We start from the raw sequence: 16,271 nt of genomic DNA, 5'->3' as shown, positions 1-16,271 counted from the left end.
TTGACAGGACTTGGAGAGGGCCAGTGGGAGGGCAGGGAGAGGTAAAAATGACTTTACCGTACTTGGAAGGTAGGCTGGGGAGGAGAGCAAGTGGAGGTAGAGGGAGTTTAAATTTAAAGGTCCGTGGGCCCTGAGTAGGGCCTTCAGATTGAAGAAAACCCAGGATGGAGAGTACAAGGTCTGTGGTAAGTCTCTAGGATTTAGGAACAGATACCCCTGGGGGCTGGTACAGATTCAGGTGGCATGAGGTGATACAAACTGGGCCTCTTGATGCCAGGAGGAGAAGCAAGCACTGGGCCTTGCAGGCCTGGGGTCAGGTCTAGGAACTGTTGGAGACTCACATAGGAGCCTCTACCTGGCTAGGGTTTCTGGGAACCAGGGGAGGGAGGGCAGCTAGGGAGGGGAGCAGAGTGCTGTGTAGTGTAGGCACTGCGGGCCCAGAGAGACTTGTAGGAACCAACAGTCTCGGCCAGGAAGGTGCCTGGGAAGTGGGGCAAGTTTGGGATGGGGCCTGGGGTGGAGAGGAGATCTGGAGGCCCTGGAGATGTTGGTTGGCCCCCACCTGAGAGTCTGGGAAGAGGATCTCTCAATTTCATCAGCAACCCAGAGTTCATTGTGATTCTGCTTCCTGACCAGTGCTTCCTGCAGCCCCTCCACAACCAGCACAGGGCCTGGCCTGTGTGTTGGAGGAATACATGAAGGGATGGATGAGTCTTGCAGCAGGATACCACAGGCCAGGGCCGTGGATGGATTTCAGCAGGAAAATCCTAGGGTCTGGGGCTGCATGGCCTGTAGCAGCTGGTGGTTATGCCAAGCCCGAGCTGGCACAGAAGCCAGGAGGCAAGAGGTCTTAGGGCCTCCTTCCTTTGCCCAGCCCTGACACTTCTTCTCTGCCTCCCTAGGTGCCCCCTGAGAAGTGCCGCTGTGCAGTGGGCAGCATTCTCAGTGAAGGTGATGAGTCGCCCTCCCCTGAGCTCATCCGACTGTATCAGAAATTTGGCTTCAGGGTGTTCTCCTTCCCGGCACCCAGCCATGTGGTGACGGCCACCTTCCCCTACACCACCACCCTGTCCATCTGGCTGGCTACCCGCCGTGTCCATCCTGCCCTGGACGCCTACATCAAGGTGAGACAAGGTCTGGTGTGTGTGTCAAGGGGCAGCCAGTCGTTTGGAGGTCAGGGAGGCCTGCCGTGTCTGGGAGGAAAAGGTGGTTTTGGGAGGGCAGCAGTCCGGGGCCCTTGTAGTGTAGCTGCCTATGTAACTAAGAAGATGGGCAGAAGCTGCTGGCATCTCTTCCACGTGCCTGACACCCTGTGGGCCCCAGAACATCTCCCAGGAGCATGAGGAGTTTGTTCAGAAACCTAGCCTTGTTACTTCAGCTCTGGCTTGGAACAGAGATATCCTTAGTGCTCAGTCCCCACTCCAGACCTACCATGCCCCCTTCCTGCTAGAGGCCTGCAGAGCAAGGGCTCTGAGGCTTCCAGTGGCTGGGAGGCCCCAGGTGTATATGTGTTGCCCTGGCCTTGCCTCTGTGTGGGCTTATGCACCTGCTCCCTGAGTCCAGGACTGGGGCAGCAGTGGCAGACTCTGTCTTCCTCAGTTCCTGACCTGGCCCTTGGCAGTGCTGGTGGACCATCCTGCCTGAAAGAAGAAAGAAAGCTAGACACCAGGAGATCTGATAGGAGTCTCTTGTGTCTGTGGAGTTCTTTGTAAACTTTCCCTGTTGTAAATCCCTCCTCCTCTATTACATTTTGTAAACTTGGGTGCTAGGGAAATGACCCCAGTTTGGGCTTGGAAGTGATTGTTTATTCATCTGTTCAATTTGTATTTATTGAATGTTTGTGCCAGGTATTGTGCTGGACGTGGTGTGAGACGTTGGTGTGTGAAATAGGCATTTACAGTGAGGTGGTGGAGATAGGTAATAATGTCAGACAAAAACGGGATGTGCTAGGAAAGAACAGGGTGAGAAAAGGCAGGGAGCCAACTTGAACGGAGTAGTCAGGGACAGCCTGTCGGGGGAAGTAGCCTCTTAGGCAGAATCCTGTGAAAGCACTTGCAGAGGGGTAAGAATGTTCTAGGCAGAGCAGGATGAGGAGCATGGGGGTGATCTAAAGTCAGTGGGAAGTCACTGCAGTGTTCCAGCCAGGAGAGTAGCAGGATATGAGCCATGTAAGATGGGCTGTGCCATCTCTGGGCAGGGTGGGACTGGATTAAAACTAATTACAATTTGTTTTGGAGGTAGAACTGATGGATTTGTGGGTGGGTTGGATCATGTGGCGGGGAAGGAATGGGAGGAGTCACAGGCTCTGGTCACCTCTGGCCCAGGGCAGGTGGGGGAGCACATAGTGGTGCTTTGCACTGAGATATGGAATGGCTGAGGAACTGGCTTGCGGGGCAGCCAGCTCTGTGGGCTGTGTCAGAGAGACATCTGAGTCAGGGTGTGGAGTCAGCAGTGATGTGTGTAGTCTGGTAGACATGCTTTGGGACATGAGCCTATTGACAGTGCTTGCCCTGGGGGGCAGCTGTGCAGCAAAGGTTGTGCAGAGAGCTTGACCAGTGTGGCTGGGGTCAGGATACAGGAGGAAGAAAGTTAGCAGGACTGTGAACTTGGGGGTTTTGAAAGAGCCTGGTGGTTTTGTTCCCCAAAGCAGCTTGGGAAAAGGGACAGGGCCCTGGTGATGAAAATGGGAGCTCAGACAGGTCCTGGTTAAGGAGATGTGAGGGTCTGGGATCAGGGCTGGGGAATCAATAAATTGGGCCCTGGGTCACCAGCTGTGGACCTGATAGCCAGAGATAGGAAGAGGAGAAACAGGAGGGTGGTCATGGTAGGCCAGGCATGAGGAAGATAGAGGAGGATTTCCTTTGTGAACTGGAGGGTGGCAGCCAGAAGGGTGCTAGGGCAGGGTGGCGATGGGGGCGCTGTGCTTGCCTGGGGGTGGGTTGGGCAGGAGGTGGGGAAGCTGGTTGGTGGTGAGGGCAGGAAGGAGACGTCAGTGACCAAGGCCTGCTCAGCATTTCACCCACGAAAGGGCTGGTGTGTGGTGTCTCCAGTCCTGTCTGTGCCATCCTCAGCCTCAAGGGCTGGTCTGGAGGAGCACCCCTAGGAAGAGACTTTCTGGGTTCCAGATCTCAGAACAGGACGGGTAGCATGCGGTGTGGTGGCAAGCAGCTCAGCCACCAAAGCCTTTTCCTGGCTTCAGGGGTTTATTTTTAGACACCTTTGTCCAGATTTCCCGGCCCCTGACAGCTTCACAGGTTGCCCGGTTTTGACGTCACCTCTTAGATGAAAGCCCTTCCTCTGCCTCCTCCTCCCATGGGGGCCTGTCGTCTGTGGTCTGAGCTTGGTTTTCCTGGGGTTATGGCTGGAGCAGGGGGAGTACCATCCTCTTTCCTGCCTGGGATGAGGAAGCAGGGGTGCAGGGCAAGGGGCTTCTCCAGAGGTGTCTGAGGCATGCTGTGTGGGAGAGTGAGAGATGCCAGGCTGCCCACAGTTGGGGCGCAGCCCAGGTGCTCTGCTGGTTTCTGGGGGTGGCATTCACCTCTACCCCCATGTATAGCCTGGTCTTTCATTCTGAGGGTCAAAGCCAGGTGAAACACGAGGAAGAGCTGGTTTTGTTTGTTGGTCTCTGCCTGCAGTGGACAAGGGGAGGCCCTGTGCCTCTCTCAGCCTCGATGACAGAGAGCAGAGAATATAAGGCTCGCTCTCACACCTGCCCTCTTCCCCACTGCCCTGAGAGCAGAGAAAGGAGGCTGCTAATGAGACTGGGCGCTTCTGACTCTTCCAACCCCGACAGCTGGCTGCCTTTAACCATGTGTCATGTTACATACATGAGCCCACGTCCTTCTTTTTCTCCACCTTGCTGGCTTCTCTCTGGATCTGAGGCTGGTTCTGCTGTGGAGTTGCTTCAGATGCAGTGACAGCAGCCATCAACTTTCTATTTCAAGAGGGGTGAGGGAGGGCTTGGCAGGCTCACCTGCCTCCCCAGATGCTGGGGCGCGAGTTGGAGGTGAATGATCTCAGAGCTTTGGAGGAGGGAGGTAGAGAGCAGCTGCTGTCCTGGCAGTTGCAGGTATGCCTGAGCCTGGGACAGGATTGGTCTTATGAGACAGCAGGGGTCCTCAGTGTCACCATGAGGAGCCTGAAGAGAAGCACTTGTCAGGCCTCTGCAGAAATTCTGGAAGGACGGCCAGATCTCAGCTTTGTGGTCTGTGTGGCAGCCCCTGGCTCTCTGGCCCAGGCTTCTCTAGTTTGGCAGCCTGGTAAGCTGAGCTATTGGGGCTGGAACTCTGCCTTCCTCCACGTAAACCACTGGGGGCCTCCAAGCCAAGCCCCCTGGGACAGCATATGTGTGACGGGTCCCTGGGTGCTGTGTGACCATCAGTCCACATGGAAGATGCCCCAGCTTTTTCAGCCTGCTCCACCAGAGTCCAAGATGTGAGCTTCCAGGGCAGGAGGAGACCACTCTCCCTGAGCACCTGGCAGCTGCAGGAGGGAACTGAGCTCCCTTGAAATTGCAAGGCCACAGAGAAGGTGGGTCCCAGATGTCAGTCCCAAGTAATAGGCAGAAGCCCCAGAATTCACCTCAGAGTGGGACCAGTCTTAATGAACCTCCCGGGAAGAATTGGGACACATGGAGGAGTCCAGAACTGAGTGGGAGGCCTGGGGACCCATGTGTGGGATTGTGTGTGAGGTCCCCACACTTGATACTTGACTTATATCTGCCTGCAGTTGGCAGTGGAGGTCACTGAGAGTGTTAGAATCTCCAGCCAAGCCCCCTATGCCTGAATTCCTCGCAACAGGATCTGTGATTTTTTCCCCATAAACCCTCTTCCCAGAGTCTCTGCTTTCCCGGAAGTTTTTGGTGGGTGTTGAGGGAGTGGTCTGTGATGTTAGGGCATCTTCTCCTGAGTTCAGGGAGACACCGGGCATTGTCTGCATGGAGGCAGGTTGGCTGGGAAATGCAGGTCGGCCCTGGAGGTTGGATAGTGGCTCTTTCTCCATAGAATTGAACAGGTGTGGTAGGCAGGGCAGGTATACTGAGCCCTTCGGGGGAACCTCAGTGGTAGAGTTCTGGGACAGCTGGGTTGATGGGGTTATCCTACCAGGGATAGCCGTGGGCAGGGAGACCTTAGTTCTCAGACTCCTCTGGGACAGGAGCCTAGGGGCTGTACCAAGGTGCCCCCATGACTGGCAGCCAGGGGTCGGGGAGCTGCACTCAGACCTTTACCTGCTTCAACTGGAGTTGCTCTGCCCTTGGGTTTTACAAATCAGATGGCCTTGTGAACTTTTTTTTGGAGGAGGATGTTTAAGACTTAACTGGTTTGAAAACTTCTGTCCTGTGAGGGATGCAGAGTTGGGCAGATGCATGTCTGTTCCAGATCCTCAGGACACCATGACAGTTGCAGTGTGAGTGGAGCTGGGAGGCACCGGGCAGGGGCGGGAGCTCTCAGAAGAGGCACTTGTTTCTGGAGGAGCTGGAAGCTGGACCTGGAGGAGGCCTTGGGGAGTGTCAGGGTGGAGATCTCCCTGGAGTGGTTGAGACTGAAGTCCTGAATGGTGGGTGATAGGCTGGCAGTGTCAAGGGGCAGCCAGCTGGCAACTAAGGAGCAGGGGCCTCAGCAGGTTGCCTACAGAAGTGGGTCAGCCTGTTGAGCTGTGGGTTGTGAGGAAGCTTCCAGCAGCATGGTTAGCCTGGGTCCCATCCAGTGGCTCATAATCTCCTGTGTTTGTTTCCCCTTAAGCTGTCTGGGGGACTTTGAGGGCATCAGAGGTGGAGGAGGTTTGAGTCCACGCTGGGGCCAGAACACCAGTGGGGAATAGCGTGGCCCTGGCAGTGGGAATCCAGGTGAGGAAGCCCCAGTGGAAAATGAAATTTGGGGTCATCTCTCCCCCTGCTCATCACCTTTGCTGAGCTAATGTGGGAGGGTTCCCGAGCTTTATTTTTAATAAGAAAGGCCCTCCTGGTATCTCAGCTCAGTCACTTACTCAGTAGTTATTTACTGGGCCCTCTTTTGTGTGGCCTTGTTGGCGGCATGGGGGAACCAGTTAGGAGGCAGGCATAAAGTCCTAATCAAAGCCAGCATCCCTATTATTTTATCAATAGGGCTACTGAGGCCTGGGGTGGGGCGGTTACCCAAGGGCAAGGGATGAAGCAGTGGCTGAGTCCAGGCTAGGTCCCTTGGGCTGAGAATCATTGTGATGACTACAGGCCTTTTGCCACTCTGCCCTGTCCATGAGTGGGGCTGGGCCCTAAAAGCTGAGGACTTGTCATGAACTTGGGATACACTGGGGATGGTGCTCAGAATGGGCCTGGAATAGCAGTGCCGTGGCACAACACACTTTTGACCCTCTGTCTCCAACCCTGGTGGGCAAGGTCAGGGACTGAAGCTGTCAGTCTGGGAGACTAAACCAGAAGCAAAGGGCAGGAAGAGTCTGGCTGCCAGTTTGCCCAGCAGGCATTCATTAAGGGACACCTTGGCAGCTGTTCTGGGCACAGGCAGCAGCTGCTGCAGGTACCTTATTGGGCCTCATGTCCTCACCCTCAGTGAGGTGGAGGCGGCTCCATTCCCAGGCTTCCCTCACTGGGGCTCCAGGGCCAGCTCACCTGCCAGTGCTGCCGCCTGCTAATTGGCCTTCCCCAGCTCAGGGAGGAGGGAACTCTCAGAAGCATCAGGATTGGGGCTGAGTGATAAGTCCCCAGAACTCTTTCCTCCTACCCATTCTGCCAGCCACAGGGCTTAGCTGTGCCCACAGAGGGAGTGGGGTGGGGAGGGGGAGATGAATTCACTGGGAAAGGCAAAGCAAGCTTTGGGGTTGGTGGCATTTGGACTGAGCTTTGCAGGGTGGGTAGCCTTTTCCAGGTGGGAAGGCAGGTCAGGCGGAGGCACTGACTTGGGCATGGCTTGTGTATCCAGTCTGGCTGGAGAGCAGAGTTGGAGCAAGAGATGAGGCTGAGTCCTGCAGGCTCAAGGGAGCCACTGATGATTTCTGAGCCGATAAGTGACAGCATCCAGGATGACTTTGGAACAGGACTATGAGCACTGAGAGGTGGGGAGGAAGAGCTGGAGGCCACAAACTCTGAACAAGAGTAACAGAAGTTAGCTCAGGGTAGCTGTGACTCCACTCCCAGATCCCCCTCCCCACGAGCCAAGAGGAGACCCCCGTCCCCTACCCCAGACACACACCTGACTCTCTTTAGGGAGTTGCCCCTGGGTGTTGAGGTGTTGGGGGACCCCACAGGAGCTAGGCCTCTCCCCTCTGCAAGCCTGGGCCCTGGAACCTGTTCCTCAGCCTCTCTGGCTTCACCCCTCCCCACTCCCCTACCCCCGGAATGAAAGCACAAAGCCAGCCTTTGCTGGGGCGGGCGTGGGAGCCACCACTCTCGAAATACCAGCTCAGATATGGTAGCTTGGCAGCCCTGCAGGACCCTGGGGGCTGAGGCTTGTCTGGATGGTGCTGTGGGGTTGGGCTGTCACCAATCCAGAGAGAGCCTTCTTCCTCTGGCAGATGGGCCTTACCAAGGAAGAATTCTTTTGCTCTTCTCCAGAGAACTTGAGATTCCGGGAACAAGGAAGGAGAGATTCCTAGGAGGGGGAATCCCTCCAGAGCAGAACAACTCTGTCCTTTAGCAGAGCCCTCAGACAAAGAAAGACTATTTGTCTGGTTATGCAGACAGGCAATCTAAGGCTCCAGAGAGAAGGTCTTCCCTGAGGGATGGGTGGAGGTGCCAGTCCCAGATGAGAAATTCAGGGCCCTCTCCTCCTCCCCTACCTTCTCTCCTTCCCCCACCTCTCCATCCCCACTTGCCCACCTGTCCTTCCCTTTGGCACATCATGATTCCTCTGGCTCCCTGATCCCTTGGCTTCAAAGCTCCATCTGCACCAAGCAGCTTTCCTGCTGCTGGATAATCAATCAGCAACATTTTCGTTGGCTTATGAGCTGGACTGGCTCAAGGTCCTCGACTGCACAGATGCTGCAGAGAGTGGCTGGATCTTGGAGAGGGGTGGGCTGTGGAGCCTGCCATGGCAACAATGTCATCTGGGAGGCTGTGGCTCCCCTCCCAGGTTTGGAAAGGAGAGTGATAGGATCCCAAGTCTGAGCCCCTGAGCTCTCCATGGAGTACCCACCCCAGTGCTTCCCAGTGCTGTGGTCCTGCTCCATGAAGGCCCAGAAGGCCAGAGCAGGGCTGAACTGGGGTTGAGTATTGGCCACTTGAGCATGGCTGTGGGTCAGGGTCTTCTTAGCCCAACCAGGCACTGAGATGCTTAAGGGCCTGTGTCCCCTGTGTCTGCTTAGAGGGAACCACCCTCCCCTGCTTCTCATTGCCCAACCCTGGTCTCCATTGCTGCTGAGGCCCCCCTCATAGGCTTCCCAGGAAGCCAGGGCCTGGGTGTGCAGGATATGAGCAGAGGTGTAAATTGTGTGGCAAGCTGCCAGCTCTGAGGTGAAAATGAAAAGTCTTCAGGCAGTGGCAGCAGCAGGCACAGCAGGCTGGGGTGCCAGGCACAGCACCCCACCTTCCCGCCCTACTCTGCCTCACACCTTCCCCTTTTCTGCCATCTTCCCCAGGCTCCCACCCAGGCCTGGCTCCTCTACCATCCCCTCCCCTGCCATTTAGGGGGGCTCCCAGTTCAGCCCAGGCTAGACCTGACTCCAAGAGGGCCTTCTCTTGCTTCCATTACATTTTCTAACTGGCTGACTAGTGCACAGAAAAATGGGCTGTGCTTTTGTCAATTTTATGAGCTTAATGTTTGTGGTAGTTTCTCCATTAATTCTGAGTTTTCCAAGTATACAATTGTCTTGTCTTTAATAATGGATTTTTTATTAATCTTTTCTGGTTCCTCACTTCTTTTGAGGTCATCTATCCCAATCTCTTTATTTTATATTTGGGAAGATTGAGACCCAGAGAGAAGCTACCTGTTTGTCAGTAGCTAGGCCAAGGCTCAGGACTCCTGCCTGGAGCTGTCTGTGCTACTTCCTGCCCCTTCTGTCCCCTCCCTGGTAGTCTGTCTCATTCCTTGTCTCCTTTGCCTCTCATTTTCAGACCTTTGGGCCTCCTGCTCCAAGGAGGAAGGGTGCTCACCAACCCTTCTGCAGGCTCTCCCTGCTGGCACTGCAAAGTCCCCAAAGCTGTCTCCTGCTGTCACCTCTTGTCCCACAGACAGGTTTAGGTTCTGGGCCAGAGGCTGTTGAGAGGCCCACTGGGGATGAGAGGGAGCCAGAGAGGGGGAAGTTGACAGAAGTTCCTGGGCAGAATAATAACAATGTGCCACATTCCAGCCATAGCCCCTGCTGTGCCTACCCTATCACTTTGCACTTCAATGCAGACCGGCTGCCAAAGGGGCCTCCAGGGTCTGAGCCCCCACTTGCAGGGACTGCTGTGTGCAGGCGGGTGCATGTCAGTGTCTGTGTAATTAAAAATGAGCATGCCTCACTTCACCCAGTGAAGAGATGTCACCACCTCGGGTGGGATGCAACAGCTGTTTGCCGGCTGTGTGGCTAACTGGCTGTCCAGCCTGGTGTGGAGGAATGGGTAGGACAGGACCCCTCACCCCAGTGAGACAAGAAGTAAAGGGCTGTGATGGAGCAGAGATGGATGGAGCAGACCTCATCCCTTTGTAGGCCTAGAGCTCATGTAGGAGATTTGTGACCCAGTCCTTGGCCTACACCCATTGCCTCATCCTCCTGGGGACTTGAGGCCACCTACTGCTGAGCACACCCAGGCTCTGGGCAGCCTGGGAATGGGATCCACCCTCAGTCTCCCTCCTGGGCCTGACCTCTTCTGCACACCACACCCTCCCCACCCCTAGCCGAGGCCAGGGCACAGGCTGATGCTCCGGGAGCAGAAGACCAAATGGGGTAGTTCAGGTCCCCTGTCTTGCCTCCCTCCTCCCCTCCCCTAGTTCAGTAAGAACTACCGGGGAAGCACTGGCGCAGCATCCCAGTCTAGCCCCTTTGCAGGAGCCCTGAGCTGTATGGGCCAAATGTTTGCCCCTGCACCGAGGAGATGAGTTCAACCTGAGGTGAGGAGAGAGTGAGTGGCATGTTCCCAAAGTAGCCGAGGCAGTGGCACCATGACAGCCTTTTGTGCATCACTCCTTCCCTTATCTGCCAGCACCCTTATAGGGGTGAGCTGGTGTCAGTGCAGAGATGCTGGTGGGGGAAGTGCTCTGACTGAGTCTCCTGGAAACCCCTGCATTATGGATGGTGTCCCAAGTCCCCCTCTTGTTTCTGTTTGTGGAAGGCCAGGTGGGAGGGAAGCCTTGGAGGTGTGTCTGAGAAACTGGAACTCCAGAATCCAGTTTCTAGCAGTCCCTGGTGACACCTTAGCGTGATTAGCTTACTTCTTTCTGTTAGGTGGGGAAGACTCTAGATGTCTGCATCTCTCCCACCTTGGAGCAGGGCTTTGTGATCCCCTTGAGTCTGTGTGTAGGGGTGAGTTGCCCTGGGTTGTGGCCTCGTCAGATAGCCAGTGGCTTCAGTGGCCCACGCAGGTTCTCCTGTCCCGGTGCTGCTTCCTCAGGCCTCTGGCTGCTTGGGCTGTGGGAAGGGGTGTGCCCAGGGCTGGGAGGACTCTAGGCCCCTTTCCCTGGCAGTACCAGCCCAGTGTGGCATTGGCTTGGTGTCCTTGGCAGTCTGTTCTCCAAGGGCTCCCTGGGGCTAGCTGAGGGAGAGGCAGCTGGCCTTGCCTTCCTCTGATGATTTTCCAATATTTACCAGCTCACTGACATGCTGCCTGGGCCATAGCTCCTGCTGTGCAGTGAGGACCTGAGAGCTGGCCTGTGGCTTCCCTCTCCTCCCTCAGAGGCTACACCTGGCTGGGAGGGAAAGGGCTTGTCTTCTCTGCCTGATCTCTTAGGGGCAGAGCATATGGCTAGTCCTTCCCCTGTCCCACACCCTCCATCCCCAGCCCCCACTGGGACTCATTGTTGGTCAGTGGGCAGAGCATGGAGAGGGGTCTCAAGGAGAGGCTACAGGGACAGTTATAAGCCCCTCCTGTATCTATGGGCCTGGGTTGGAAGTTTGTGCCTTTGTCTTCTTCCTGCCTGAGTCTGAATTTTGATAGGATCCGGCATGTGTTAAAATAATTTGGGGCTGAGCCGTCAATGAGATTTTAATTAGCTCTGTGCCTCCTTCCAGTAGGGAGGGCCAGGGACCCCAGGTGGCAGGGGTAAGACTGGGCTTGACTCAGGTATGAGGCTGCCCTTCCAGGGGCCTGGAGGCAGGCTTGGGCAGCTGGCACTCCCTATGTGGGATGCTGTGAGGAGGGAGGGCTGGGCAGGGGAGGAATGGCTGCATAGCCCCAGGCCACAGTTTTCTCTGTGCTGCTCTGCTCCCTTGTTCCTCTGTTCTCCCCAATGGCTTTGAAATGAAGACGACGGCAAGGATGGAGGATGCAGTTTCCATGGCAACAGGGCTGTCCACCGCCAGGCAACTTCAGAGCTGGGCTCTCTGGAGGAGGCAGATGCGCAGAGCAGCCACAGAGCTGCCTCCTGCCTGCCAATGAGGGGGCTGGAGAGCAGGTGGCAAGGGTTGCTGCTTGGTGCTACCCACCTTGATGCCTGGCCTAGAGGGGAGGGTGGAAGGGAGACTACTCCCTCTTATTATCCCTGTTACTTCCAGAAGGAAAGCTAGGCAGGTGGCTTGAGTGTTGGTGAGGTTTGGGGTACTGTCCCATTGTCCCTGGGATTTCTAGGTGGGCACAGGCTCTGGTTCCTGGAAGTATCCCCAAAAGTCATCTGTCTACAGCCCTTGAGATATGGGCCTCTGGGTAGCTGATGGCCACTCAGCAGCTTCCTTTTAGACCCTTTGAATGCCGTGAGCATGGGATGCTGGTGAAGGCCATGCTCTGATTGGGTTCAGGGGCCTTTTATTCCCTCTAGCTTCAGGAAAGGCCCTGGACCTTCAGGAGGCCTCTGACCCTGGCCTTGGCAACATGACCCAGTCACTGAGTGGGGTTCAGGTTTGGCAGATGCTTGCCCCCAAGTGCTGGCATTAGTGGAGCCCCAGAGCCTCCTCATTCCTGATGTCGTGCTCTTATTTACCCTCCTTATTCCTGATGTCATGTTCTTATTTACCCTCCTTCTGAAGACCAGGCCTTGGGTGGGTGTGTGGGCAGGTAGAAAGCAGAAGCAGCCATTGGTGTGTTCAGAGATGGGAAGAGCTGGGGGCCGAGATGGCCCATAGAGCTCTCAAGTTGGCAAAAAAGGTCAGACTCAATCTTAAAAATAGTGATTTTCCTTCACTGTCCCTGGAGGTGTTAGGGCTAGCATGTCCTACTCTGTGTTTGAGCACACAGAGACTTAGGATGAGAGGCCTTGCCTGGGTCATGTGTGGAGTCAGAGGCTAAGCTGCAGCTAGACCTTGGGCCAGGACATCCACCCCCATGTGGCTTCCATCAGGCTGCTGAGGACCCTGGCTGGATGAACCTTTCAGCCTCACTCTTCCCTCCCTCTCTTCTCCAGGGTTTCATTTTTACCCCTCTTCACTTGCTTTAATTGGACGTTGGTTTCTCAGCTCTAAGGTTGGCCAGGCAGTCACACAAGTGGAGCCCTGGAGTGGCTTTCCCCACCAGGCGATAAGTCTCTCATTACCGCTAAATGGAAGGCTCATTTCAGAGCTCATGGTGAGAGCTGGGCGGGTGCTATAAATAGCCATGTTGTGAAGGTTGGTGGGTGAGCGGTGACAGGGCATGGACCTCGCAGTCGTCTTAGTGGATAATTGTGCTCCGATGTAGGAAAGGGAGGCAGGCTCGGGAGCAATATTCACTTGACCCCTGTTCTGATTGTTCTGCCTGTCTCAGGGCAGCTCTGGCATGAGTCTGTGCACCTTCCACACACCCTGGGGGATGCAGAGCTTTAGGTTCTGTGTCCAGGCAGAGGAGAGTGGAGTGCCTGTCTCCTCTTGGGGCCCTATAAGCTGCTACTTCAGCCGACTGGGGAGCCAGGCAATATCCAGTGTTAGACCTTCTTGTCCTGTCTGCTCCTCTAGCCTAGGGTCTACCTCTTCCCCTCTGCTGAAACTCTGGGCTGAGGTGTGAGAAGGGGTGGGAACTAGCCACATCTGATAGTCTCGGAGGTTGGCGTAGACCTGAACCAGCAGGGGAATAGGAGTAGGAGAGATTTTTAGCTGGCCTGGAACTCCAATCCAGGGTTTGTCAGTCACATGCCTGCAAGGGCAGGGGCTAGAGGCCTAAGAGTCAGTGGCACTGACCTCTCCTGATACTGGTGGGTCAGTCAGCATTGTCCAGGGCAGAGAGGAGGTCAGGGCCACGGGGTCCTGAGATGGAAAGTCTGGCAGGTCAGAGCTTGGCATGACTTGGGCACCTGGAGCCTGGAGTCCCTGACTTAGGGTAGTCTGCAGTGCGAAGCTTCATGGCTCTATGAGACCACTGCTTTCTGGAGCAGCTTTTTGGTCCCAGGATTAGCAGTGGTGGGCCCTTGGGATTTTTAGTACCTGTCCTAGGATGTTGTCCTGGGTCCTCAGACCACTGCCCCCCTGGAGTGTGGGACTCTACCCTTAGGGTGCTGTGTGTGTGCCTCACTCAGCAGGGATTTGGAACTTAGGGGAGATTGGGGCAGGAGGCGGAGCCAGCCCCCTGGGAGGGAATAAAAAATAGATGGTTCCTGGGGCCACTCAGGGACGAGTGGGTTAAAGGCCCTGGAGAGCTCATCCCACCTTTCACACTCTGACAAGGAGCGGAAGCTCTGTGCCCACCCGCGGCTGGAGATCTACCAGGAAGACCAGATCTATTTCATGTGCCCGCTGGCACGACAGGGAGACTTCTATGTGCCTGAGGTGAAGGAGACAGAGCGGAAAAGCCGGGGGCCTGCGGAGGCTGACGACACCCAGGTGGATGGCACAGGTACGGAGGGTGGAGGAAGGAGGGTGGGGCCCTGTCTGGAGCCCCCCTCCCTGGATGTGTGGGGCATGGTGGAGAAGCCATCTCCCTGGCTGGGTTGGCACTGTGGTTCCAGGCTAAGCTTGGCAGAGTCAGAAGGAGGAGACCCTTGCCCAACCACCTGCCCACATGCAGAGTTGCCTGTTCCTAGACACGCGGATCCATGCAGATGTGGATTCACACACTTTATCCCTGGTAACACAGACACAAGACCCTACACACATTCCCTTCAGATGCAGCAAGAGTACCCCTGGAAACACAGATCACAGACAGCTGGATGCTCGTGGGAGGGGGCTGAGGATGCTCAGGAAAGGTGTCACTTGGGTGGGGCTCATCAGGAAGTAAGATTGGCACTGGATCTGGAACGTAAGGTGGGGAACAAGTATTCTCCTGTCCCCCAGTCTGGGGCCCTGCCCAGAGCCAGCTGCTTTCTTCCTGCCAAAGAGCAACCAGAGAGCATGCAGAGGGGAGCCAGGAGGTCAGTGCCGGGCCCCTTCCATCAGATCCAGGTTTTGTAGATCCAGGCTAGCAGGTTGCTTGCCTGCTCTCAGCACACCCTCCTGTCATGACCTCTTGTGACCCTGGGCTGTCCCCAGTTGTGTGAGAGGGCTTGCTGGTAGCATTCCAGGTAATCCTTGAGAGTCCAACCCTTGTGCTGGTGGAACCTCATGTGACTCTGGAGGTCCATGACCTGTGGGAGTGGTAAACGGCTGAGAGAAAAGTGGCTGTCCCTCTTCACCTCCTGTTTTAGGAGATTCCCGCTGTCCATCCAATCTTCAACAGCCAAGGTCACCCTGAGAGACATGTGTTGGTGGGGGAGGGGGACTGGGAGGCAGTCTTCACTCCCTAGGGGCCATGTCCAACACAGTTAACTTCATCTGCCACTTAATTACCTCCATGGGGCACTGCTCCCACCCGCCTGGTAGTGCCTGGCAGACACTCTTCAGTGCCCCTACTGTGGGCACAGGACATGGCACAAGGTCAGCAGGCCTGGGCAGTCCCCAGGGCAGGAAAGGGAGCGACTTGACCTTCCTTCGACCTCCCTCTGCTGCCTGCGCCCCCCTCCTTGGCCCACCCCTTCCAAACACCGCCTGCCAGGGGTGTTGAAGGACTTCTTGGCACTCACTACAGCTGGCTGCAGCTTAGCTCCCCCGCCCCCAGCTCCTTGGCCTATCCTCCCCACCAGCCTGCCCGCCCACTCCCTGGTGTAGGGGCTGAGGGGTCTGCCCACCTCTGACAGGGTCTGCCCTGACACCCGGGCAGACTCTGGGTGTCTGCTTGCCAGGTGCATGCCATTGTGCAGCAGCATGTGGTGGGCGCCTGGCTGCCCAAGGCTTGGCCTGTCCCTGTCTGCCTCCCTGCTGTGGCCCCCACTTGGGCTGGGAGGTGAAAGGGGGTGATTAGCTGCCTTGCGCCTGTTATTACATTGATGTATTATTTAGCTCCAGAGAGGCGATGAATATTTGATCTCCTTGCACTGGCTATGGGCAGTGGAGGAGACGGGGACTAGGGTGAAGGTGGCAGCTTCATTCTCTGTCCCAGCAGCCTTCAGGATTCAGGTACTGCTCTGCCTTGCCTGGCCTCTTCTGCCCTGGGACACAGGCCCAGGACTCCAGGACTTCTTTCTGTGCAGACCTTGGTAGGGCTAGAAGGATACTGCTTCACTGCCTTAGACTCATTTGCCAGAGGTGTCTGCACATGCCCAGGGGCTGTCCTTATCCCAGCGTGTTGGGCCTTGGCCTAAAGGGACACCCCTGGGCTCCTTCCTCTGGTCACTTCTCACCTAGGAACTGGGAGAGGGAGGAGGCATCCGGCCGGCAAGCAGGCAGATTCCCATACCCAAGTCCCAAGAGAGCCATTGGATGGGTGGGACGGTAGAACTTAGTTTAATGGGGCCAGGGAGAAATTACCCACCTCCTTTGCTCCTTTCAGGCTTGCAGCCAGTGTGGCACCAGTAATCATTTAAGGAGCAAAAGAAGGGCTGGAGTCCTGCCCCAGGGTCAGAGGGTACTACGCATAACTTAGGGAGTAGCCCTGGCTCACTGTTGAATGTCTCCACTCTGGGAGCCATGACTAGGGCCCCAGCAAGAAGGCGGCCCTGGGCCAGGAGCTTGGCACTTGCAGGGCTCACCTCACCTCTGCCAGTAGAGCTCAGAGGGCATCTTCTTGGGGCTAAAGGGACTGGGGGAGCAGATCCCAAATCCCCTCACCCCCACCCTGGGTCACAGCTGAGGCTCAGTGAAAGTTCCAGGCCAAGTCCAAATGCCAAGCAGTCCCCAGCTGCACTGGGCTTGGGACTCCATCACCATGGAGATAGGATCTGAGGAAGCTGGCTCACCCCTCACCTTCTGTGATGTTTGACAGCTGCCCC

The 16,271-nt window shown here is 56.2% G+C and overlaps 1 protein-coding gene across 5 annotated transcripts in view; it reads left to right on the top strand.

Moving 5' to 3' along the window:
* The window catches only part of TEX264 (testis expressed 264, ER-phagy receptor), a 29,165-nt gene that overhangs the window by 11,285 nt on the left and 1,609 nt on the right, over positions 1-16,271 (top strand). For 4 of the 5 annotated variants that reach the window (XM_064496500.1, XM_031470438.2, XM_010977855.3 and 1 more), the window contains 2 exons: positions 903-1,124; positions 13,696-13,864. In XM_064496500.1, the coding sequence (XP_064352570.1) occupies positions 13,756-13,864 (109 nt within the window). In that variant the 5' untranslated portion in view covers positions 903-1,124; positions 13,696-13,755. The remainder of the gene's footprint in view (positions 1-902; positions 1,125-13,695; positions 13,865-16,271) is intronic. The other variant, XM_031470440.2, reaches the window with a different exon arrangement.

Source organism: Camelus dromedarius, chromosome 17 (assembly GCF_036321535.1).
Source record: "Camelus dromedarius isolate mCamDro1 chromosome 17, mCamDro1.pat, whole genome shotgun sequence".
Lineage (NCBI taxonomy): Eukaryota > Metazoa > Chordata > Mammalia > Artiodactyla > Camelidae > Camelus > Camelus dromedarius.
This window is presented reverse-complemented; position numbering and strand designations above follow the sequence as displayed.